The sequence below is a fragment of the Balaenoptera physalus genome (assembly GCF_965194825.1).
Source record: "Balaenoptera physalus genome assembly, chromosome: 8".
Taxonomy (NCBI): Eukaryota; Metazoa; Chordata; class Mammalia; order Artiodactyla; family Balaenopteridae; genus Balaenoptera; species Balaenoptera physalus.
This window is the reverse complement of record NC_138887.1, coordinates 59,415,566-59,433,436: the sequence shown is the minus strand read 5'-3', so window position 1 is coordinate 59,433,436 and position 17,871 is coordinate 59,415,566. Positions and strand designations below refer to the sequence as shown.

General features: G+C 35.5%; 1 protein-coding gene across 21 annotated transcripts in view; it reads left to right on the top strand.

Moving 5' to 3' along the window:
• Positions 1-17,871, top strand: part of PHF14 (PHD finger protein 14) — a 198,173-nt gene that overhangs the window by 35,223 nt on the left and 145,079 nt on the right. For all 21 annotated transcript variants that reach the window (XR_014266383.1, XR_014266384.1, XR_014266385.1 and 18 more), the window contains 2 exons: positions 1,622-1,733; positions 4,965-5,102. Coding sequence is in view for 12 of the 21 variants with exons in the window: in XM_082471725.1 (XP_082327851.1) it covers positions 1,622-1,733; positions 4,965-5,102 (250 nt within the window). In the remaining 9 variants the exon portion in view is untranslated. The remainder of the gene's footprint in view (positions 1-1,621; positions 1,734-4,964; positions 5,103-17,871) is intronic.

The window sequence follows — 17,871 nt, the reverse complement described above, 5'->3', positions numbered from 1 at the left end:
CCAAGCAGAATGGATGGTAAAGTAACAAGGAAAATTATTCCTTTTTGATTTCTCAGTTTGTCTTAATTACAAGGTTCTAAAGTATGTGCAGCTAAACAAATGAACAAAAAACTATATACAACATATATTAAAAAGGACCAAAATTGTCTCAGCTGTTTGATATGTATTTTAATAGAGAGTCAAGTTGGCATCCTCACATGAGTGATTGGGGGAAATGACACACTTGTGTGCCAATCACACTGAAATGTCAGTTTAAATCTGTAGTACTTGTGTGACTTGTACTAAAACATTTTAAGAAGGTCAGTAGGAAGCAAGCAGCCAGCTGTTGGGTTTATCAAAGATAAACTTGTACAGAGTACAACAGCATTTAACACACCAGTGGAGCATGAGAAAACTGCGCAAATTAAATTGAGAAAGCAGCTGCTTGTTGAAGATGTGTATCTTTATATTGAACTCCACAGGATGCATTTGGGAGGTTGGATTAAAACATTTTATCTAGAAAATCTCAAAACCTTGGAGTTTCTTCCCAATAAAAAAAGATAATTTTTAAAGATTTGTAACTCTTTTCCCCAGTACATCTATAAAGTGATTCTTAGTCTTATTTCTTTAAAACACATAATGCATCACAAAACAGAGCCATGTAGCAATGATAGCCTCTCAAGCTGCGATAAAGCAAAATTTGTTGTTAATATTTTCACCAGGTTAAGAGATATTTGCCATCTCATTTTTACCCTCCGTCTTGCAGAAGTGATATAGATCTGTTTACATTTCAAAATCTAGTGATCCTGTGTTTTGTTTGATTGTAAGCAAACAGGGTGCCTAATATATTTTAAAAATGTTCAGAGCAGTTTTTAAAAAATGGAATTAGAATCAACTCCTATTTATTTTTTCTGTTTAGTATACTTAAACTGAACATTCTTTGTTTAGTGTTGTAGCATCATTCAGTCTTCAAAAAATATATGTGGGGCACCTACGTTTTAGTACATAGGTTTGTATGGTGAACAGATGAGTTGAATGAAATATGACTTTCTTATATTATTACAACTGTTCTGTACAGTCTTCTAGCAATCAGTTTCAACCTGGGAAGAAAGAAAGTTAAGATGCACACCAAAAATTGTTTTAAAATATGTCCTTAAGGATTATCTAGTAGCTTTTAGAAAAAAGTAACAGGAAAGAGCAATTTTATGTGATTTATGCAGAGTAACTTCCCAAGTCTTAAATTAGGATCTTTAATTCTCAGAGTGCTTAAAATAATGAATGTGAATACCTTTCCATGCATGTGAAAATGATGTTTCATTTGAATAGTGGTTTTGTGCAAATATTTAAGAATAACAGATAAGTGCAAAGTGCGGTGAATTTTAAGTGAAAGGCAATTATAGATGTGTTAACTCTCACCTTTGGCTAAGCTGCTGGAAAAGTAGCGCTTATTGCAGTTCCTTTTTCTATAAATGATATCATTGTATAGGTGTTCCATATTCTTTAGTTGTGTGTCTGAGATTGTGAAATCTGATCATAAAATTCTTGGAGTAGTTATTTGAGATGACACATATTTTACATTTATTTTCCTGTGGGCATTTTATCCGAAGGTCTGATAGCAAAATCATATCTTTTCTCCGTATAGATGGGTTCACATTGTTTGTGCCCTGTATGTTCCTGGTGTAGCCTTTGGAGATATTGACAAATTGCGACCAGTAACACTCACAGAAATGAACTATTCCAAATATGGTGCCAAGGTAAGACAAAGTGTTTTTGATTGTCTAAGAGAAAGTTTTTACTTGTTAGTTTACATGACTTTTTACTAATATCATTGTTGACTACAGAAATGCTTATTACTAATTGTGCTATTGGAGAGCAGTTAGCACTAAATCATTTAGTATTGCTAGTAATTTTCCCAGAGAGCCAATAATGTATAAATTCTTCTGTATATTTGTATAACTTGTGGGGTAAAATGGTAGTTGATGCCACTGCTGTTTTCCTCGTATTTAGCACACTGCTTAGTGAATAATGAATTCTCAGACTACATCCTTATTTTTAATCAGTTGGATCAAATACAAGCTTAATTTCTGACTTTACTTTTGAAGTGGAATTTATTAAAATTATGAAAAGAGTACAAGAAGCACCCATTATTTTACTTCCACTGCAGAAGGCCAACAGAATTTTTTTTTTTTTTTTTTTTTTTTTACTAGCAAATGGTTCTCAGCCTCCATAGTTTATAAATAGGTTTTTAACTATGACTGAGTTTTAGGATTATAAGTGATAAGATTACCCACTTATGAATTTAAACTTAAGTATGTAATTATTGCAAACATCTTCAGAATACTAGAACTAATTAGGCAATGATATATTCTCTTTCCATTACTACGTATTGGGCAGTTGGGAAGGAAGACTCTTGAAGAGCATTAGTAACATATTAAAGGTGGGGTGGGAAACTTACAGATTGTTGGAAAATTCTGATTTGAAATTTTTAAAATTTCACAATTTCTGCTGTTATATCCAGAATATCCTCTTTGGGCTTTAAACACCATCCCCATCCGTCACCTTCTACCCTCGAATAACCTTGTGCTTTAGTTTGGGAGGTTGTAGCTTCCCTCTCCAGAATTAGATAAAGCTTCCAGGCCCTAGTATTGAACTTACTTTCCTGGTGCTCAAGTAATTGTACACTATCTTGTTACCTCTCTTAAATGCCTTTAAACTATAACAAAATAATTTGTCCACATTATCTAGTTGAGTAGGAGTAATACAAATTACCTGGTCCACCAGTGTTGGAAATGGAAGTTACTACCTTTTGAGGGCAGTTTCATAATTCATAAGCACAGCGCCTAGAAGGGAGTAGCTTCCATCTTTTTCAATAAGCACATGTTTTTACCATAAATATAAATCTAGAAGCAATTAAAAAACAGTAACCAGATATTACTTCATATAACTGAGACCAGCAGTGACCTCTGGACTGAAAAGGAGAGTCATTAAATGTATAATTATCAGCTGATTATTTTCATTATCACCTGCTTTTGTTTTGAAGTATTACTGGGACATGGAGTCAAAAAATTATGTACTCTCTAGCTCATCTGCAAAATCAAACCCAGTGCTGTGAATTATATCTGGGATAGCTCTCTAGGTCGCATTGTCTATCCATTTCCTCCTCCTGATTACTTTCTCCCCTGTGTTCTCAGTTGCTCAGTTCCCTAGCATTTTATTTATTTACTTATTTTTAAATTTATTTATTTATTTATTTATTTTTGGCTGCGTTGGGTCTTTGTTGCTGTGCGTGGGCTACTCTTCATTGCGGTGCACAGGCTTCTCATTGCGGTGGCTTCTCTTTGTTGTGGAGCACAAGCTCTAGGCACACGGGCTTCAGTAGTTGTGGCTCCCGAGCTCTAGAGTGCAGGCTCAGTAGTTGTGGCACACAGGCTTAGTTGATCCGTGGCATGTGGGATCTTCCCAGACCAGGGCTTGAACGCGTGTCCCGTGCATTGGCAGGCCGATTCTCAACCACTGTGCCACCAGGGAAGCCCATTCCCTAGCATTTTAAATGATTCAAGCAATTGAGGAAGATTCTGTTTTCTTCATTAGATTGTTGTATTGTCTTATGAGACTTCATTGTTGGAAATTTTTTCTGAAATCCCTTGCCCAATTTCATCATACTACATTAAGTCACTCACTCAGGGGACTGTTCTAAACAATTTGATTCTGTTCATAGTATTGACATCCTTTAAATAGTTTAATTTCTCCATTTCTCCCTCTCTGACCCCCTCTCCTTCTCTCTATCTCTTTTCTTTCTCTCTCGTCTCAATTTTTTGGTTTCCTGTTTAGATTACTATTTGCTGGAATTTTTACCATACATATACTGCTGTTGGTGGAAAAAGACCCATAATTAGGCAGTAGAGTGTCAGGTGTTGGGAATGTTTTCACATCTGTACCCAGAGTCCTTTTCCTGCTATTTTTATTCATTGCTGATATGTCAGTTTGGTGCTGTATACCAAGTAGGTACTCACTAACTGTTATAGTATTATGATGTTTTTAGTGTCTATTGAAACTTTTTAATTTTATTTTTTTAAATGTTTCTCTCATATTTAATTTACATAGAATACATTTATTAAGCAGTTCTTCCTTAATTGTCTACTGGCAATCTTTCACAATTTAGCAGGTTTTTTGTGACGGTTCCTATTACCAGAGTAGTATATATTTTGAGACTAGGTTTTTCTTTTTCTCTCTCTGTGGCTTAGTTAAAAGTATAAAAAAATAAATCGGGGCGGTGGCATTTGGGGTAATTTCGACAGTTTATGCCTTTAGTTTTGCAGGTTTTCCCTTTGTATACAGAAAGAATGTAAATAATTGGCTATATTGTGTATTACTACCAATTTCACAAAATTGTTTACTTAAGATTACTTTTAATTCTCTTAAATATATTTTTAAAATGTATTATATCTTTGGTTGCAATGCCTAGATCTTTCAGCGAATTTTCTATGGCTTCTTATTTATTTTCCTTAATTTTTCCGAGTAGTATTATATTGTTCAAATCAGTGTAGCTTAATGGTTAAGAGCATGGACTTAAAGTAAGATTATCCTGGTTTGAAAACGGTCTTTACCTCAGTTTTCTCATGTGTAAAATTTTCTCATATGTAAAATGGAAATATAGTACCTCTTCCACATATTGTGGAATAGAGTGTCAAATGATTATATATATTAATATTTATAAAGTGCTTAGAATAGTGCCTAGCACACGGTAAGCCCTCAAATGATATTAATTATTATTATCATCATTACTATATCAGTGGAATTTTGTTTTTTTAGAACTATATAGAGAATTACTTTTTTCATATAAATACTTGGCTTACCTATAGTTATTGTTTGTATTGACATACTGTTGGTTCACTATTTGTATTTTGTAGATGCTTTGTATGAGAATGCAGTTTCTGTTCTGGAAATATTTTTGCTCTGAGACTTTTCCTGATATTCTGTTGTAGGAGTGTAGCTTCTGTGAAGACCCTCGTTTTGCTAGAACTGGAGTTTGCATTAGCTGTGATGCAGGGATGTGCAGAGCCTATTTCCATGTGACCTGCGCTCAGAAGGAAGGTCTGCTTTCAGAGGCAGCAGCAGAGGAGGTAGGTTGATTTAAGTCCATAGTTGGTGAATATGTTCATGAGACTTTTCATGACTCCATTATGTCCTACAAACAAGTATGCATCATAAAATAAATTTACGAGTTTATTCTTAAAATCTTTGTCTAGATCACAGATCTAAAACTTTAAGAGTAAACAATATATATGAGTTTCTTCAGTGTTAAACCTAGCCATACATTTAGAAAACATGTTAAAAATCTTATAGTGAAATCTGACAGATAAAATGAAACATAATTCAAGGTGTTTTAAAGCATTATAATGTCAGCATATTTTATATGAGAATCTGAAATTATATTTGAGTAATAACCTTGCTCTGTTACTCTTTAAATAAAATCATTACCCTGTCTTCAGTCTTCAGTATTTGCATTTCTACTTCTTTACAATTATTTTTAATTCTAAAATTTTCTACCAGAAATTTAGATTAAGCAATCAGTTGTTTTCAAAGTATGTATTCGGGACTCTTTAATATTCTTTCAAGGTCTTTGAGGTTAAAACTGTCTTCATAACAGTATTAAAATAGTATATACTTTTTTTGCTCCTGATTTTCTCACATGCAATAGTGGAGATTTCTAGAGATTATATAGCTATCTTCTTTAATGTCCACTATCGAGATATTAAAGAGATTTGTAAAAATGTAAAACAGTGCCACTCTTCTCACTAAATTTTTTTTGTTGTGTAAATTATAGTATTTTTCATAAAAATGTTATTTTTGTTAACATGTAATGGCCTTACTGTTATTTTAAAAATTACTCAATTTTAACTTCTAATATGCTATCTATAAATATAACTCACATAAGCTCTTTGGGGTCTTCAAAACATTTTAATACTGTAAGGAGTCCTGAGAGCAAGTTTTGTTGATTCTTTAAGCACTTTGTATAGGCAGGTAATTGAGTATTCTGTAATTCTTACTTTATATTTGGGATATATTGTTATGTATATATGTTATGTTCCATCTTTTATTGGGTAAATTTTCAGTGTCATGTAAAAATATGTTTTTTATGTTGGGCTTTCATCTTATTCCATTTATTTCATAGATAGGAAACAAGTAAAAAAGATAATCTGATGAAGAAAATTTGTTGAGCAAATTTTGAAGGATATATTTTATCAATATAGGGATCCTATTGAAATTATATTTTGGGTACATAAATCTGTTTTTGTGTCAGTCTCTGATTCTGATGAGTTGTACTTTGATTAATTGAAGAAGGGTACTAGATGAACACTGAGCATTTTCACAGCTGTTTGGTAGACACAGAGGTGCAATTATAAAATAGGGTCGTGTGGATTAGTCATGGCTATAACTCAAGATGGTGGGCAAAAGTGCAGAGAGACAATACAAGTAACACTCAAGATCAGATAAATCTCAGTGAACAGCTGGATCAGGGAATCCATAGGTTAAGGTATTACTCTCCTTCTGGCAAACTTTGAGTTTTGCCACCAGAAGGGTTCCTTTGTAGCCATTTCTTTTAGAACTTATAGAAAGAGCTTTGCCTTTTATGCTATGGTAGTTTGGGTCTCTTTGTATAGCACCATCCATCATTAGTTTTGGTAGACAGTAGCCATTTAATTAATGAAAATGTGTGAAGTAGCCATGTATGGGACAGTGGAGTATAATGGGGTCTCTAGTGATTTAGAGAGTGTATCCCCATATCTAAAGGCATTCAAATTGAATTGAAACAAACAAAACACAATATTGCACTAAATAAATAGTTTGCAGTCTGTGGTCTCTACGTCTATATCTGTGGGCTAATCTGGAGAAATTTACAGGGAAAGTTAAATAAATCTGGATGTGGAAAGTAGGCCTGAGGCTTTTTCCTTACCTTGCTCCCTCCCTTGATTGATTAGGTAGGAATTCTTGATTCTGGAATAATGACTTTTCTTCCCATTTGCTGTCTTGTTAAATGAACTCTTTTTGGGGAAATGATTTAAAGCATATTTACATATGTTTATGGTTTCCTCTTATAAACAGTTTATAGAATTGGAAAATCGTAAAGATTTCTGAACAGTGTTTTAAAACCCAAGACTTTGCATGAATCAGTATCAATGAGGTTTGCTCTTGACAGTAAGCATTCTGTTAAAATGAAGTTCTTGGCTACTTCTCATGGTTGTACTTCTGTAGATTAAGATTTATGTAATGTATATTTGATTAAGAAACAAATTTTAAACTAAAACAGACCTACTCTTTGTGGGTACACCTTGTCTTCCGTTTCAGTTTTATGACATTCTAGAAAGCATTTTTTTTTTTTTATTTTTTAAAGACTGGTTTATGAAGTTGGATTTCTTACTTCTTAATGGCTGTTTTATATAGGCAGTAAAAGAAAGGTTGAAAAAGAGAATAAGTACCTCAGTTTCATCCAATGACATCATACACCTTAGCGTATTTTCATGTTTTTTTATAGCCTTCTGACATAGTACTTTATCTTACTGGTGAGAATGCATTTGAAGTTTCTATTCTTTTTGATCCACTTTATGAAAATTCTAGATTATTTAGAATATTTAACCATGTTATGTTACAACATATCTTATTATTATTAAAACTGAACTATAGCATAGGCTCAGTTATGACTGAAACTTACATTATTATGGTTCACATCATATAGTTAGACTTAAGGTTACTTATATTTCATTTAAACCATATGGTAGTATGGTAGTATGATAAAGTATGATTTTGGTACTGTGAACATTATTATAATTTGTTACCATGTAGAAAATTCTCCTTGAAACAATGTAAGATAATTCATCGATTTTTTTCCCACAGCCTTTGATAATGCATTGCAATCATTCATGGATTAAATTTCAAAGGCTCAAATTAGATCTTTAGCTGTTGAACTGATGCCTTAATATTGCTAGAAGAACCAGGATGGATAGGAATGGCTCATGGTGGATCAAAAACTTTTTAAATGAATTCATCAAGAAGTTATGTTACTTAAAGTTAGACATTTTATATCAGATCTTCAGTGATATCTTTATGTGGCTGTGTTAGGCATTATTTTAAAAATTATTCTGGATGAACTCTATGAGAGTTACTCAGATCACGTTCTCTCTCACTCCACGTCTAATCCATTAGCATATCCTGTCTTCAAAGTATATCTAGTATATGTCCAAATTCTTCTTACCAAATTCATTGCTGCTATCCTAGTGTGTCATCTTTTGTCACCTGGATTAATATAACAACCTCCTAACTCTTTCTACCCTTGCCTTGCTAGAGCAGAGGGTGGTAATTTTTTACTACAAAGAGCCAGATGTAAATATGTTAGGCTTTGTGGGCCTATGGCTTGTGTGTAACTATTTAACTTTGCCATTGATTATGAAAACAGCCATAGACAATACATAAACAAATGAACATGGCTGTGTTCAAATAAAACTGTATTTCCAAAAACAGGCAGCACCAGATTTGGCTTTCAGGTCATAGTTTGCCAATCCTTTTCCAGAGAATAGAGGACATTTTCAATAGCAGCTAGTATTATCCCATTAAAATCTAAGTCAGATCTGGTCACTCCTTTGCTCAAAACCCTTCAGTGGCTTTCTGTCTGATTCAGACTAGAGGCCAGTTTCTCTGCTGATTTATAAGATTCTGTGTGATCTGGCTTCACATTACCTCTCTGACTTCATCATTTCCCCTCATTCAGCCTCATTGGCCTACTTGCTGCTCCTTTAATGAATGGCCAGGTGAGCTCCTACTCTGGGCCTCGTACTTGTTCCTCTGCATGGGCTGCTCTTCCCTCGCATGGCTCGTTCCCTCACTTTTTTCGGATCCTCATTCCATGTCTACTACTCACTGGTCTAAAGTTACAACCCTCTCCCTGCCATGACACTTTCTATTCCCCTTTCCTGCTTTTTTCTTCCCTTTTAAAAATACCTAACCACTATCTAATATAGCTCTAGTAGTTTTCTGGTAGTGTCTTTTGGATTTTCTATGTATAACATCATGTCATCTGCAAACAGTGACAGTTTTACTTCTTCTTTTCCAATTTGGATTCCCTTTATTTCTTTTTCTTCTGTGATTGCCATGGCTAGGACTTCCAAAACTATGTTGAATAAAAGTTCTAAGAGTGGACATCCTTATCTTGTTCCTGATCTCAGAGGAAATGCTTTCAGCTTTTCACCATTGAGTATGATGTTAGCTGTGGATTTGTCATATATGGCCTTTATTATGTTGAGGTACGTTCCTTCTGTGCCCACTTTCTGAGGAGTTTTTATCATAAATAGATGTTGAATTTTGTCAAAAGCCTTTTCTGCATCTATTTAGATGATCATATGGGTTTTTAAAAATAAATTTATTTATTTGTTATTTATTTTTGGCTGCGTTGGGTCTTCGTTGCTGCGCCTGGGCTTTCTCTAGTTGCAGTGAGCGGGGGCTACTCTTCATTGGTTGTGGTGCACAGGCTTCTCATTGCGGTGGCTTCCCTTGTTGCGGTGCATGGTCTCTAAGCACCCGGGCTTCAGTAGTTGTAGCACGCAGGCTCAGCAGTTGTGGCTCGCGGGCTCTAGAGCACAGGCTCAGTAGTTGTGGCGCACGGGCTTAGTTGCTTCGCGGCATGTGGGATCTTCCCAGACCAGGGCTTGAACCTGTGTCCCCTGCATTGGCAGGCGGATTCTTAACCACTGCGCCACCAGGGAAGTCCCGATCGTATGGTTTTTATTTTTCAATTTGTTAATGTGGTGTGTCACATTGATTGATTTGCAGATATTGAAAAATCCTTGCATCTTTGGAATAAGTCCCACTTGATCATGGTGTGTGATAATATATATGGTTCTTATTTATCTTGTTTATTGTCTGTCACTTTCATTAGGACATAGATTCATGAGGACAAGGATTTTTTGTTCTTTTTTATTTTTCACTGTATCCTCAGTGCTTAGAATACAAGTTGATGGACAAGATCCCTCTGTCATTCAGCTTTTATTTGGTCAGCTGTTTAGCATTTAAGGTGTTTTTTTTTTTTAAGATTTTATTTAAAAAAGAATTCTAGGGTAAAATTAGTTTTCAAACCATCATTTTAAGTATAGTGCCTTGCATATTTGATTTCCCATTTTTCCTTGTTTTGATTTCCTGTTTATCTACGGGTATGGACTGAGAATATTTCCTTGGCACATTTTCTTGTGGTATTGGAATAACTTTATTCATACACGTGTCTCTTTATCTCTTTGGTTTGCATAAGTTGATGTTCACTGCTACCCCAGCTCAGTTTCCTGTTAAAACGTGTGTTAGCAAATAGATCTCTTTCACTTTGGTACTTCTCTAAGAATCTTATTTAACCTTTATTTGAAGTTTGACTGTAAGAAATATGATTTATTTGGAATATATACAGAATATCAACTCCTCTAAACATTCTATGTAAGCCATATTATTAGATGCTTACATACCTGGGCAAAATTATTTTGATTCTTACTATTATTCCTTTTGCTGATGTGTGCTTTTTACATTTTTGTTGATGTTGAAAGCCTTACTGATTTTTTTCTTTTGTATTAACTGGGAATGTTAGTGAACCTATTTCTCAGCACAGTGTTCTTTCTCTCAGTTCTCAATAGTAGGTATAGCAGTGTGTTTACTTACTAATTGGTTTGTGATATGTGAATTATGTAACTGATTGTATTAATAACTTCTTTTATTTTCTGGAAGTTTCAGAGCCACATTTGGAGTCTACTACCAATGTGCATGTGGCCTTTAAGATAAATGCTGTGGTTGTTCATCTTCTTGATGTTGTATCTTACCTAGGCTTTTGGCAGCAAGTAATAGAATACTTAACTGCAATAGCCTAAGTAGTTATTAACTATCTCATACGACAGGAGGCATAAACATAAGTAGTTCTGGGGTTGTTTCAGCAGCTCAATGATGAAGTCTTATTTTATCCTTCTAGCCCACCAGCATCAACACGTTTTTCTTTTTAGTTCCTAACCTTGTTGTCTCATGGTCTCAACATTGCTGGAATAGCTCTTAGTACTGTGTTCTTTCATTATGGAATTCAAAGTCAAAGAGAAGGGAAAGGGTTCTCTTATTACTAGGAATGAAAAATTTTCTCATACGTTCACTCCAATAGATTTTCCCATCATCTCATGTATTGAAACAGTCATTATGGCCATCGTTAGCAATGAGATAAGTTGGGAAGGTAAAACCTGACATTTTTAGTTTCTGTCAAAGAAAATGGATTTTACAAAAAAGGAATATGTTGGAAGGGAATGACTGGGGGTGTGGTCAGCAACTAACAGTTTGCTACAACTAGCCTAAGAAGTTGGCAGTTTATTTCCATTCATTGTAGCTCATACCTAGACCAGATGAAGAAGTCTTTATATCAGCTATTAAAAGAAGGAAAAGAAGAATCAGGTGTTTTGAATTAAAAAAAAAAAAACACAAGTAAAAATGTCACCTTTCCCGTTTTTCCCTTTGCTTCCGAGTAGAAGAATTCTAATATTCTGGGCCTTCTTTTCTCTGGGTCTGATCTGTTTCCTGGTCTTTGCCTTTTAATAGTGTCGTACCCTCTCCTTCCAGCCTCCCTCATCACAGTGGAACTGGCTTCTCAGTAGTCCTTCCTTTCCAAGGCTTTTTTTTTCTCATTGGCTTTTTACCCCAGTCAGAGCTGGGGGTCAAGTTAATACTGGCTCAATTACTTTGTGTTTTTTAGGGAATTCAGTTTAATAAATCAGAACATTGTTTAGTCAAGATTATTGTTATTTTTGATTTATGGTACATTTTATGCCAAAAGAGATCACCTGTCTAAACTCCAAACATTAGTATGGCTTTAGCATCTGTTAGTCAAGGAAAGAAAACAACATTCTACATTGAAAAAATAATTCCATAGACTGAATAGTACTGGCTTTATCTTTTATCATCACAGCCCCAAGTTAGTTCTATAATCTTACACAGAGCTTTGAGGAATACTCTGTATGTCTGGGCTTCATCTTATTTTTTCCTACCTCTTTTTTCACCTCATTCCATTATTCACTCTCACCTTCCACACACACACATACACACACACTCTACAGTCCTTACTTAGTTTTTAAAATTAATAATTAAAACTTAATTAAAATTATCTTATACTTTGCATATTTTAATAAGCCACCTCAAATCCTTTTTGAATAATATAAATGATAAATAACATATAGGATAAAAACACACCAGTCTTGTTTTTAATAAAGAGTTTATATCATTATTTTTGAATTAACTTTATGAGTTTTGTATCAGTGTCTAAATTGAATATATACCATAAGACCATTTTTTTTTTTTTTTTTTTTTTTGGTTTTTTTTTTGGTTTTTCTTAAATTAATTTATTAATTTATTTATTTATGGCTGTGTTGGGTCTTCGTTTCTGTGCGAGGGCTTTCTCTAGTTGCGGCAAGCGGGGGCCACTCTTCATCGCGGTGCGCGGGCCTTTCACTGTCGCGGCCTCTCTTGTTGTGGAGCACAGGCTCCAGACGCGCAGGCTCAGTAGTTGTCGCTCACGGGCCCAGTTGCTCCGCGGCATGTGGGATCTTCCCAGACCAGGGCTCGAACCCGTGTCCCCTGAATTGGCAGGCAGATTCTCAACCACTGCGCCACCAGGGAAGCCCATAAGACCATATTTTTATCTGTATTATAAACCACAGTTGAAAATAGTGAATTTGGAATGGTCCAACTAAGTGTAAGGAAATATAAAATATAATAATAAATGCAGATGGGTAATTCTTAAATATGTGCAGAGCAGAGTATTAGGGCTTTCCTAGATAAACTGATATTGGATAAGTTGAGCTTTAGCTGCAGAATAAATTAACATAGGTTTACTCTCTGTGTTTTAACAGATATGGTTAAAAAATGAAGAGTAGAATTGGATACTTTAAAGTGTTATATAATCATTAAATTATATATATTTTCGTGCTAGAAAGAAATATGTCAGATTTTAACCAGCTTAACATAAATAGTTAATACCTTTTAATGCTTTTGTGGAATCTGATGCCAAAGGATAATTTTGCTTTCCTGTACAAAGCCTTATTTTTCTGTTAGCTAGATTAGTATTAATTTTTTATATAAAAGGTAAAGATAATATTTTAATGATGGATAAAGAAACTGCTATATATTTTTAAATAAATATAATTTAAATACATAAAAAGACTTAATGTAAATTTAGTTCACCTTGGTTTTAGACAGCCACATTTTGCATACAATGTGTATGAGTGTTTTAAGAATTGATAAAATACTTAAGTCATAAAAGTAGAAAATGAAAAAGTGATAAATGCCAAATGGGAAAAATATACCTTCAAAAATGAGATCAAGTTGAATACAGATTCTTAGATAGAATCCAAATACAAGATATCAATAAAGCTAAGTTGGTTACTTTCAGTTTTTATAGGAAGAAATACTAAACAGCTATAGACATAGTTTTGTTTATGGTTCACAAATATATAAAGGACAAAATATGTACATTGTCAAATTAATTTTTCTCTTTTGGTATCTAGACACTAGGCATTTGGGCATTGAATTTGCATTTAAAATTTTCATCTGTAAAAAGTCTTAGAAATTTCAAGCACTAGAATAAGAAATTAAGGAATCTTGCTCAGATTTATTGTTTTTATTCTTTGGTCTTCATCATCTGGGAGTTTCAGATTTGAGTACAAGACTCTTTAAAAAATAAATTACAGCTGTATGTTAAACAAGTTAATCATATAATGCCTGCAGAGGCACTGCGGCTGAGGGCTGACAGAATTATAACTCAGCAAGTATTTGTGGAACATGACTGTAAGGAGTAAGTCCTTGTTGAATTCACGTTCCGAAACTCAGTTAAGTTGTGTTAACGGGTGACCTAAACTTTGTTTAGCAAACAGTGAGATTTATATTCAAACAAAGCTTCATAGTACTCTGTGAAATCAGTCAACCATGATTGAGGGCATGTGCATATGTGCAAGACACTAAACTCTAGGTATGGGGTGGAGGAGTTTGTCAGGGAGCATAAAAATAGCTTTAAGTCACAGTATCAACCTAGGTGGGGATAGATAGTAAACACAATAAAATGTTCAACAGTCTTACAAGATGGCAATAAAAGATGTTACAGGTGCCTAGTATGGACAAGAAGTGGTGTAAATACAGAAAGAAGGTTCCCTGGAAGAATCAGAAACTTCAGCTGGACCTTCTTGACCTATCTGTCTCTTACCTTTGAACTATCTAAGGATTACAAATTAATGTTTTTACTGTCATTCATTCAGTATATTTGTTCAACAGATATATTGATCTACTGTGTATTAGGCGTTGCTATGGACCAGGGGTCCCCAACCCCAAGGCCGCAGACCACTACTGGTCCGTGGCCTGTTAGGAACTGGGCCGCGCAGCAGGAGGTGAACAGCAAGCGAGTGAAGCTTCATCTGCTGCTCCCCATCGCTTGTGTTACTGCCTGAACCATCACACCCCTCACCCCACCCCACCCCATCACACCCCTCACCCCACCCCACCCCACCCCACCCCCGGTCTGTGGAAAAATTGTCTTCCACGAAACCGGCCCCTGGTGCCAAAAAGGTTGGGGACTGCTGCTATAGACCCTGTAGAGATAACAGTGAACAAAACAAACTGTGCTCTTAAGGTAGCTTACATTTTAGTGGCAGGTGGGCTCTCCTCTGACAGAGAGTGAAAAAGTTAGCCAAAAAAATACTGTGGTAAGTATTGTGGAGAAATATAAAGCAGGATAAAGTATTTAGGGAGTAAGGGAGGTAGGGCAATGCTGTTTTATATGGGGAGATCAGAGAAGGGCTCCCTAATAAGGTGACATTTTATGGAAATATGTAAGGAAAATTGTAGGGAGCGTATGTTTATTTGAGAGGAGAGCATTACAGGCAGGGAGAACAGAAATACAAAGGCTCTGAGGTAGGAACATGCTTGGTTTGAGGACCAAGAAGAAGACTGGTGTGGCTGGTACAGAGTTAGGGGCTGGGGTTTGGTAAGAGGAGAGGAGGAGGTCATAGAGGTAGCAGGGAGCTACTTCATGTAGGGCCTGGAAAAATATGGGAATGACTTTGGATTTACACTCTGAGTGAGATGGAAGGCCATAAGAGTTGCATAGAGTATATATGAACCAACTGATATTTAAAAGGACTGCCCTGATAACTGTATTGAGTACAGGCTGTAGGGAGGCAAGGGTGAAAGCAGGGAGGCCAGTTAGAACTTTTACTGTAACAGGTTTTAGGATGGAGGTAATGAGAAATGACAAATTTTCTAGGTATTTGCTGAAGGATTGTGGAATGTAACAGAAAGAGAGGGTAAAAAGGGTGACTTCTTTTTGGCCTGAGCTTCTAGTAGAATGGAGTTGTGGTTTACTGAGATGGAGAAGACTGAAGGAAGAGCAGATCTGTTGCAGGAGAAAAGGAAACTGAGGACAGTTTTGGACATGTTGAGTTCAAAATGCCTATTAGACATGTAAGTGGAGATATCAGGTAGGTTGTTGGCTATCAGAGTCTGAAGTTTAGGGAAGCAGTCAAGGCTAAAGATATAAATTTGAGAGCTGTCAGGGTATAGATAATATTTATGGTGAGAAGACTAGATGAAATTATCTAGGTTATAAGAGTAGAAGGAGATGGGAAGAGGTCTGATGACTGTCATAGGGCTACGTCAGCATTCAACAGCATTCAAATTTGGGAAAATAAGGAGGAATCTACCAAGGAGACTGAGGAGGAGTGATCAGTGAGGTAAAAAAAAGAACTAAGAGAGGTATTTCAAAGAAGTGTTTCAAAGAGGGAGTGAGCAAATTGTGTCAAAGGAGTAAGATTAAGATTGAGAAATGACAATTGGAATTGGCAAAATGAAGGTCATTTTGCACTTGACAGGAGCTATTGGAGTGGTTGGGAGTAGTCAATGAAAACTTAGGAATGGAATAGAATTGAAGATAGCTAATATGGACAGGCCTTTAGATTTTTCCTTTTAAGAGGAGCTTAGAAGTGGAACAACAAATGGGAGCCCAAGGAAGGTCTTTTAAGTATTTTTAAAGGATATTACAGTATGTTTAGCATGCCATTAGAGAGAAAAAATGTGTAAGAGAGATAGACTTGCTGGAGGGAAGACGGGGTGGCATATAATTGCAACTGAAGGTTAAACTTAGAGAGGAACATTGGGCAATTTATCCATAGTAACAGGAGATTAGTCAGAGGATATGTGTAGACATGCAGATAGGTTGAGGTATGTGGTGATAGGAGGTTGTGGAAGTTTTTGTTTTGTTGCTTTTCTCCTCTCTTCGAAACCCTCTCCAGTGAAATAAACAAACAAGGTCATCATCTGCAAGTTAGGAATAGGGAGGAGATATTGAAGGTTTGAGAGAGAGATAAAGCTATTCAATAATTATCTACAAAAATGGAATACAAATTAATTTGAGAATGCGTTCAGCTGCTCAGGTACAGGTACAAAATAGGGGAAGAGTTGGATTTACCTGTGCCGTAGGTTTTGTCAAGCGAAGCTCATTGAGGAAGAGAGGAACAAGCAAATCGATGTGCCATGCGAAGAAGTAATTAATTGATGGACCATGAAATAATCAGGTAAAGAGGGCAATCATGTGCATGGGCTCTCGGACAGTCAGAAGACAGAAAGTCTGTACATTGGAGACCTGAAAGGTGTTAAAAACTTGTTTGAGTCTTAGAGGGAGTGATCAGGAAAGATAAAAGATGATGCTCAGAGAATGATATTTTAGGCATTGAATTATGGAAAGAGTACAGAATCTAGGTCCAGTCATGGGAATTAAATGGCTGAGGTGGAGTGAATAAGAACATTGATGGTGTTGTAATTGAGAAGGTAAATATGATATGCTCCTAACTCATTATAGGATTTCAGTAAACACTTCAGTTTTATTAAGGTACCAATAAAGCATCCCCACTTTCTTAAAATTACATTGTTTTTACAAGTGCCAGTTGGTTCTCAGTGTACAAGACTCCCAGTAGTTTCTTTCAGTTTATATTCCTTTGATCTGCTGTATCAGTATTACTCAGGGAGCTTTGTTTAAAAAATATATATTTTTTAAGATTCTAGAACAAATCATGCAATCCAGAGGTCCACAGCCTAAATTAGACCTGTAGATACATTTTTTTGATGAGAATAGTGCTATAAAAAGACAACCTTGGGTTGAGGGGCATTCCACTTTGTCACATTGCTCCTAGTCCCCACCATTTACCCCGCATCCCCCCACCCCCTCACCCCCATCATTACTTTTGTCTTATAATTTTCCAGCGTCTTTTAGGCCCCTTTGCACATTTACGTTTACTGGTACTTTTTCTCAAGGCATTCACGTTTAAAACTCTTTGCCTTAGACCTACTGAATCACAATCTCCAGAGTTGGGCTTTTGTCATTTCTGTTTGGAAACGTCCTTAAGTAAATCTGATGACAGGTAGTGGTTGAAAAAGACAGATCTTAACTTACTAGCAATGGATCTTGGGTCAGCAACTTAACCTCTCTTGTTTTCAGTTTTCTATCCATAAAATTGATATTAAAATAATAGAACCCACCTCATGTGGTAGTGTTAAAGGATAAATGAGATAGTATGAAAAAAGGCACCTGTGCCTGGTACATGGTAGATATTCAGAAAAATGTTTTTCCCTTTCTGTTTTCCATTGGGAGTAGGATCTTGAAAGTTTCTCTAGGCAAGTTGAAGGGATATTCCAGGTCAACCAATGCATTAATTAGGACACTATTTTGAATGGTTTAACAAAACCAAATAGCCAGTGACTTAAACAAAGAAGAAGTTGAATTCTTTCTACATTCCAGACTGATTTGATATTGGGGGAGTTTGGTTCCAGGGACCAGGTGCCTTCTTACTT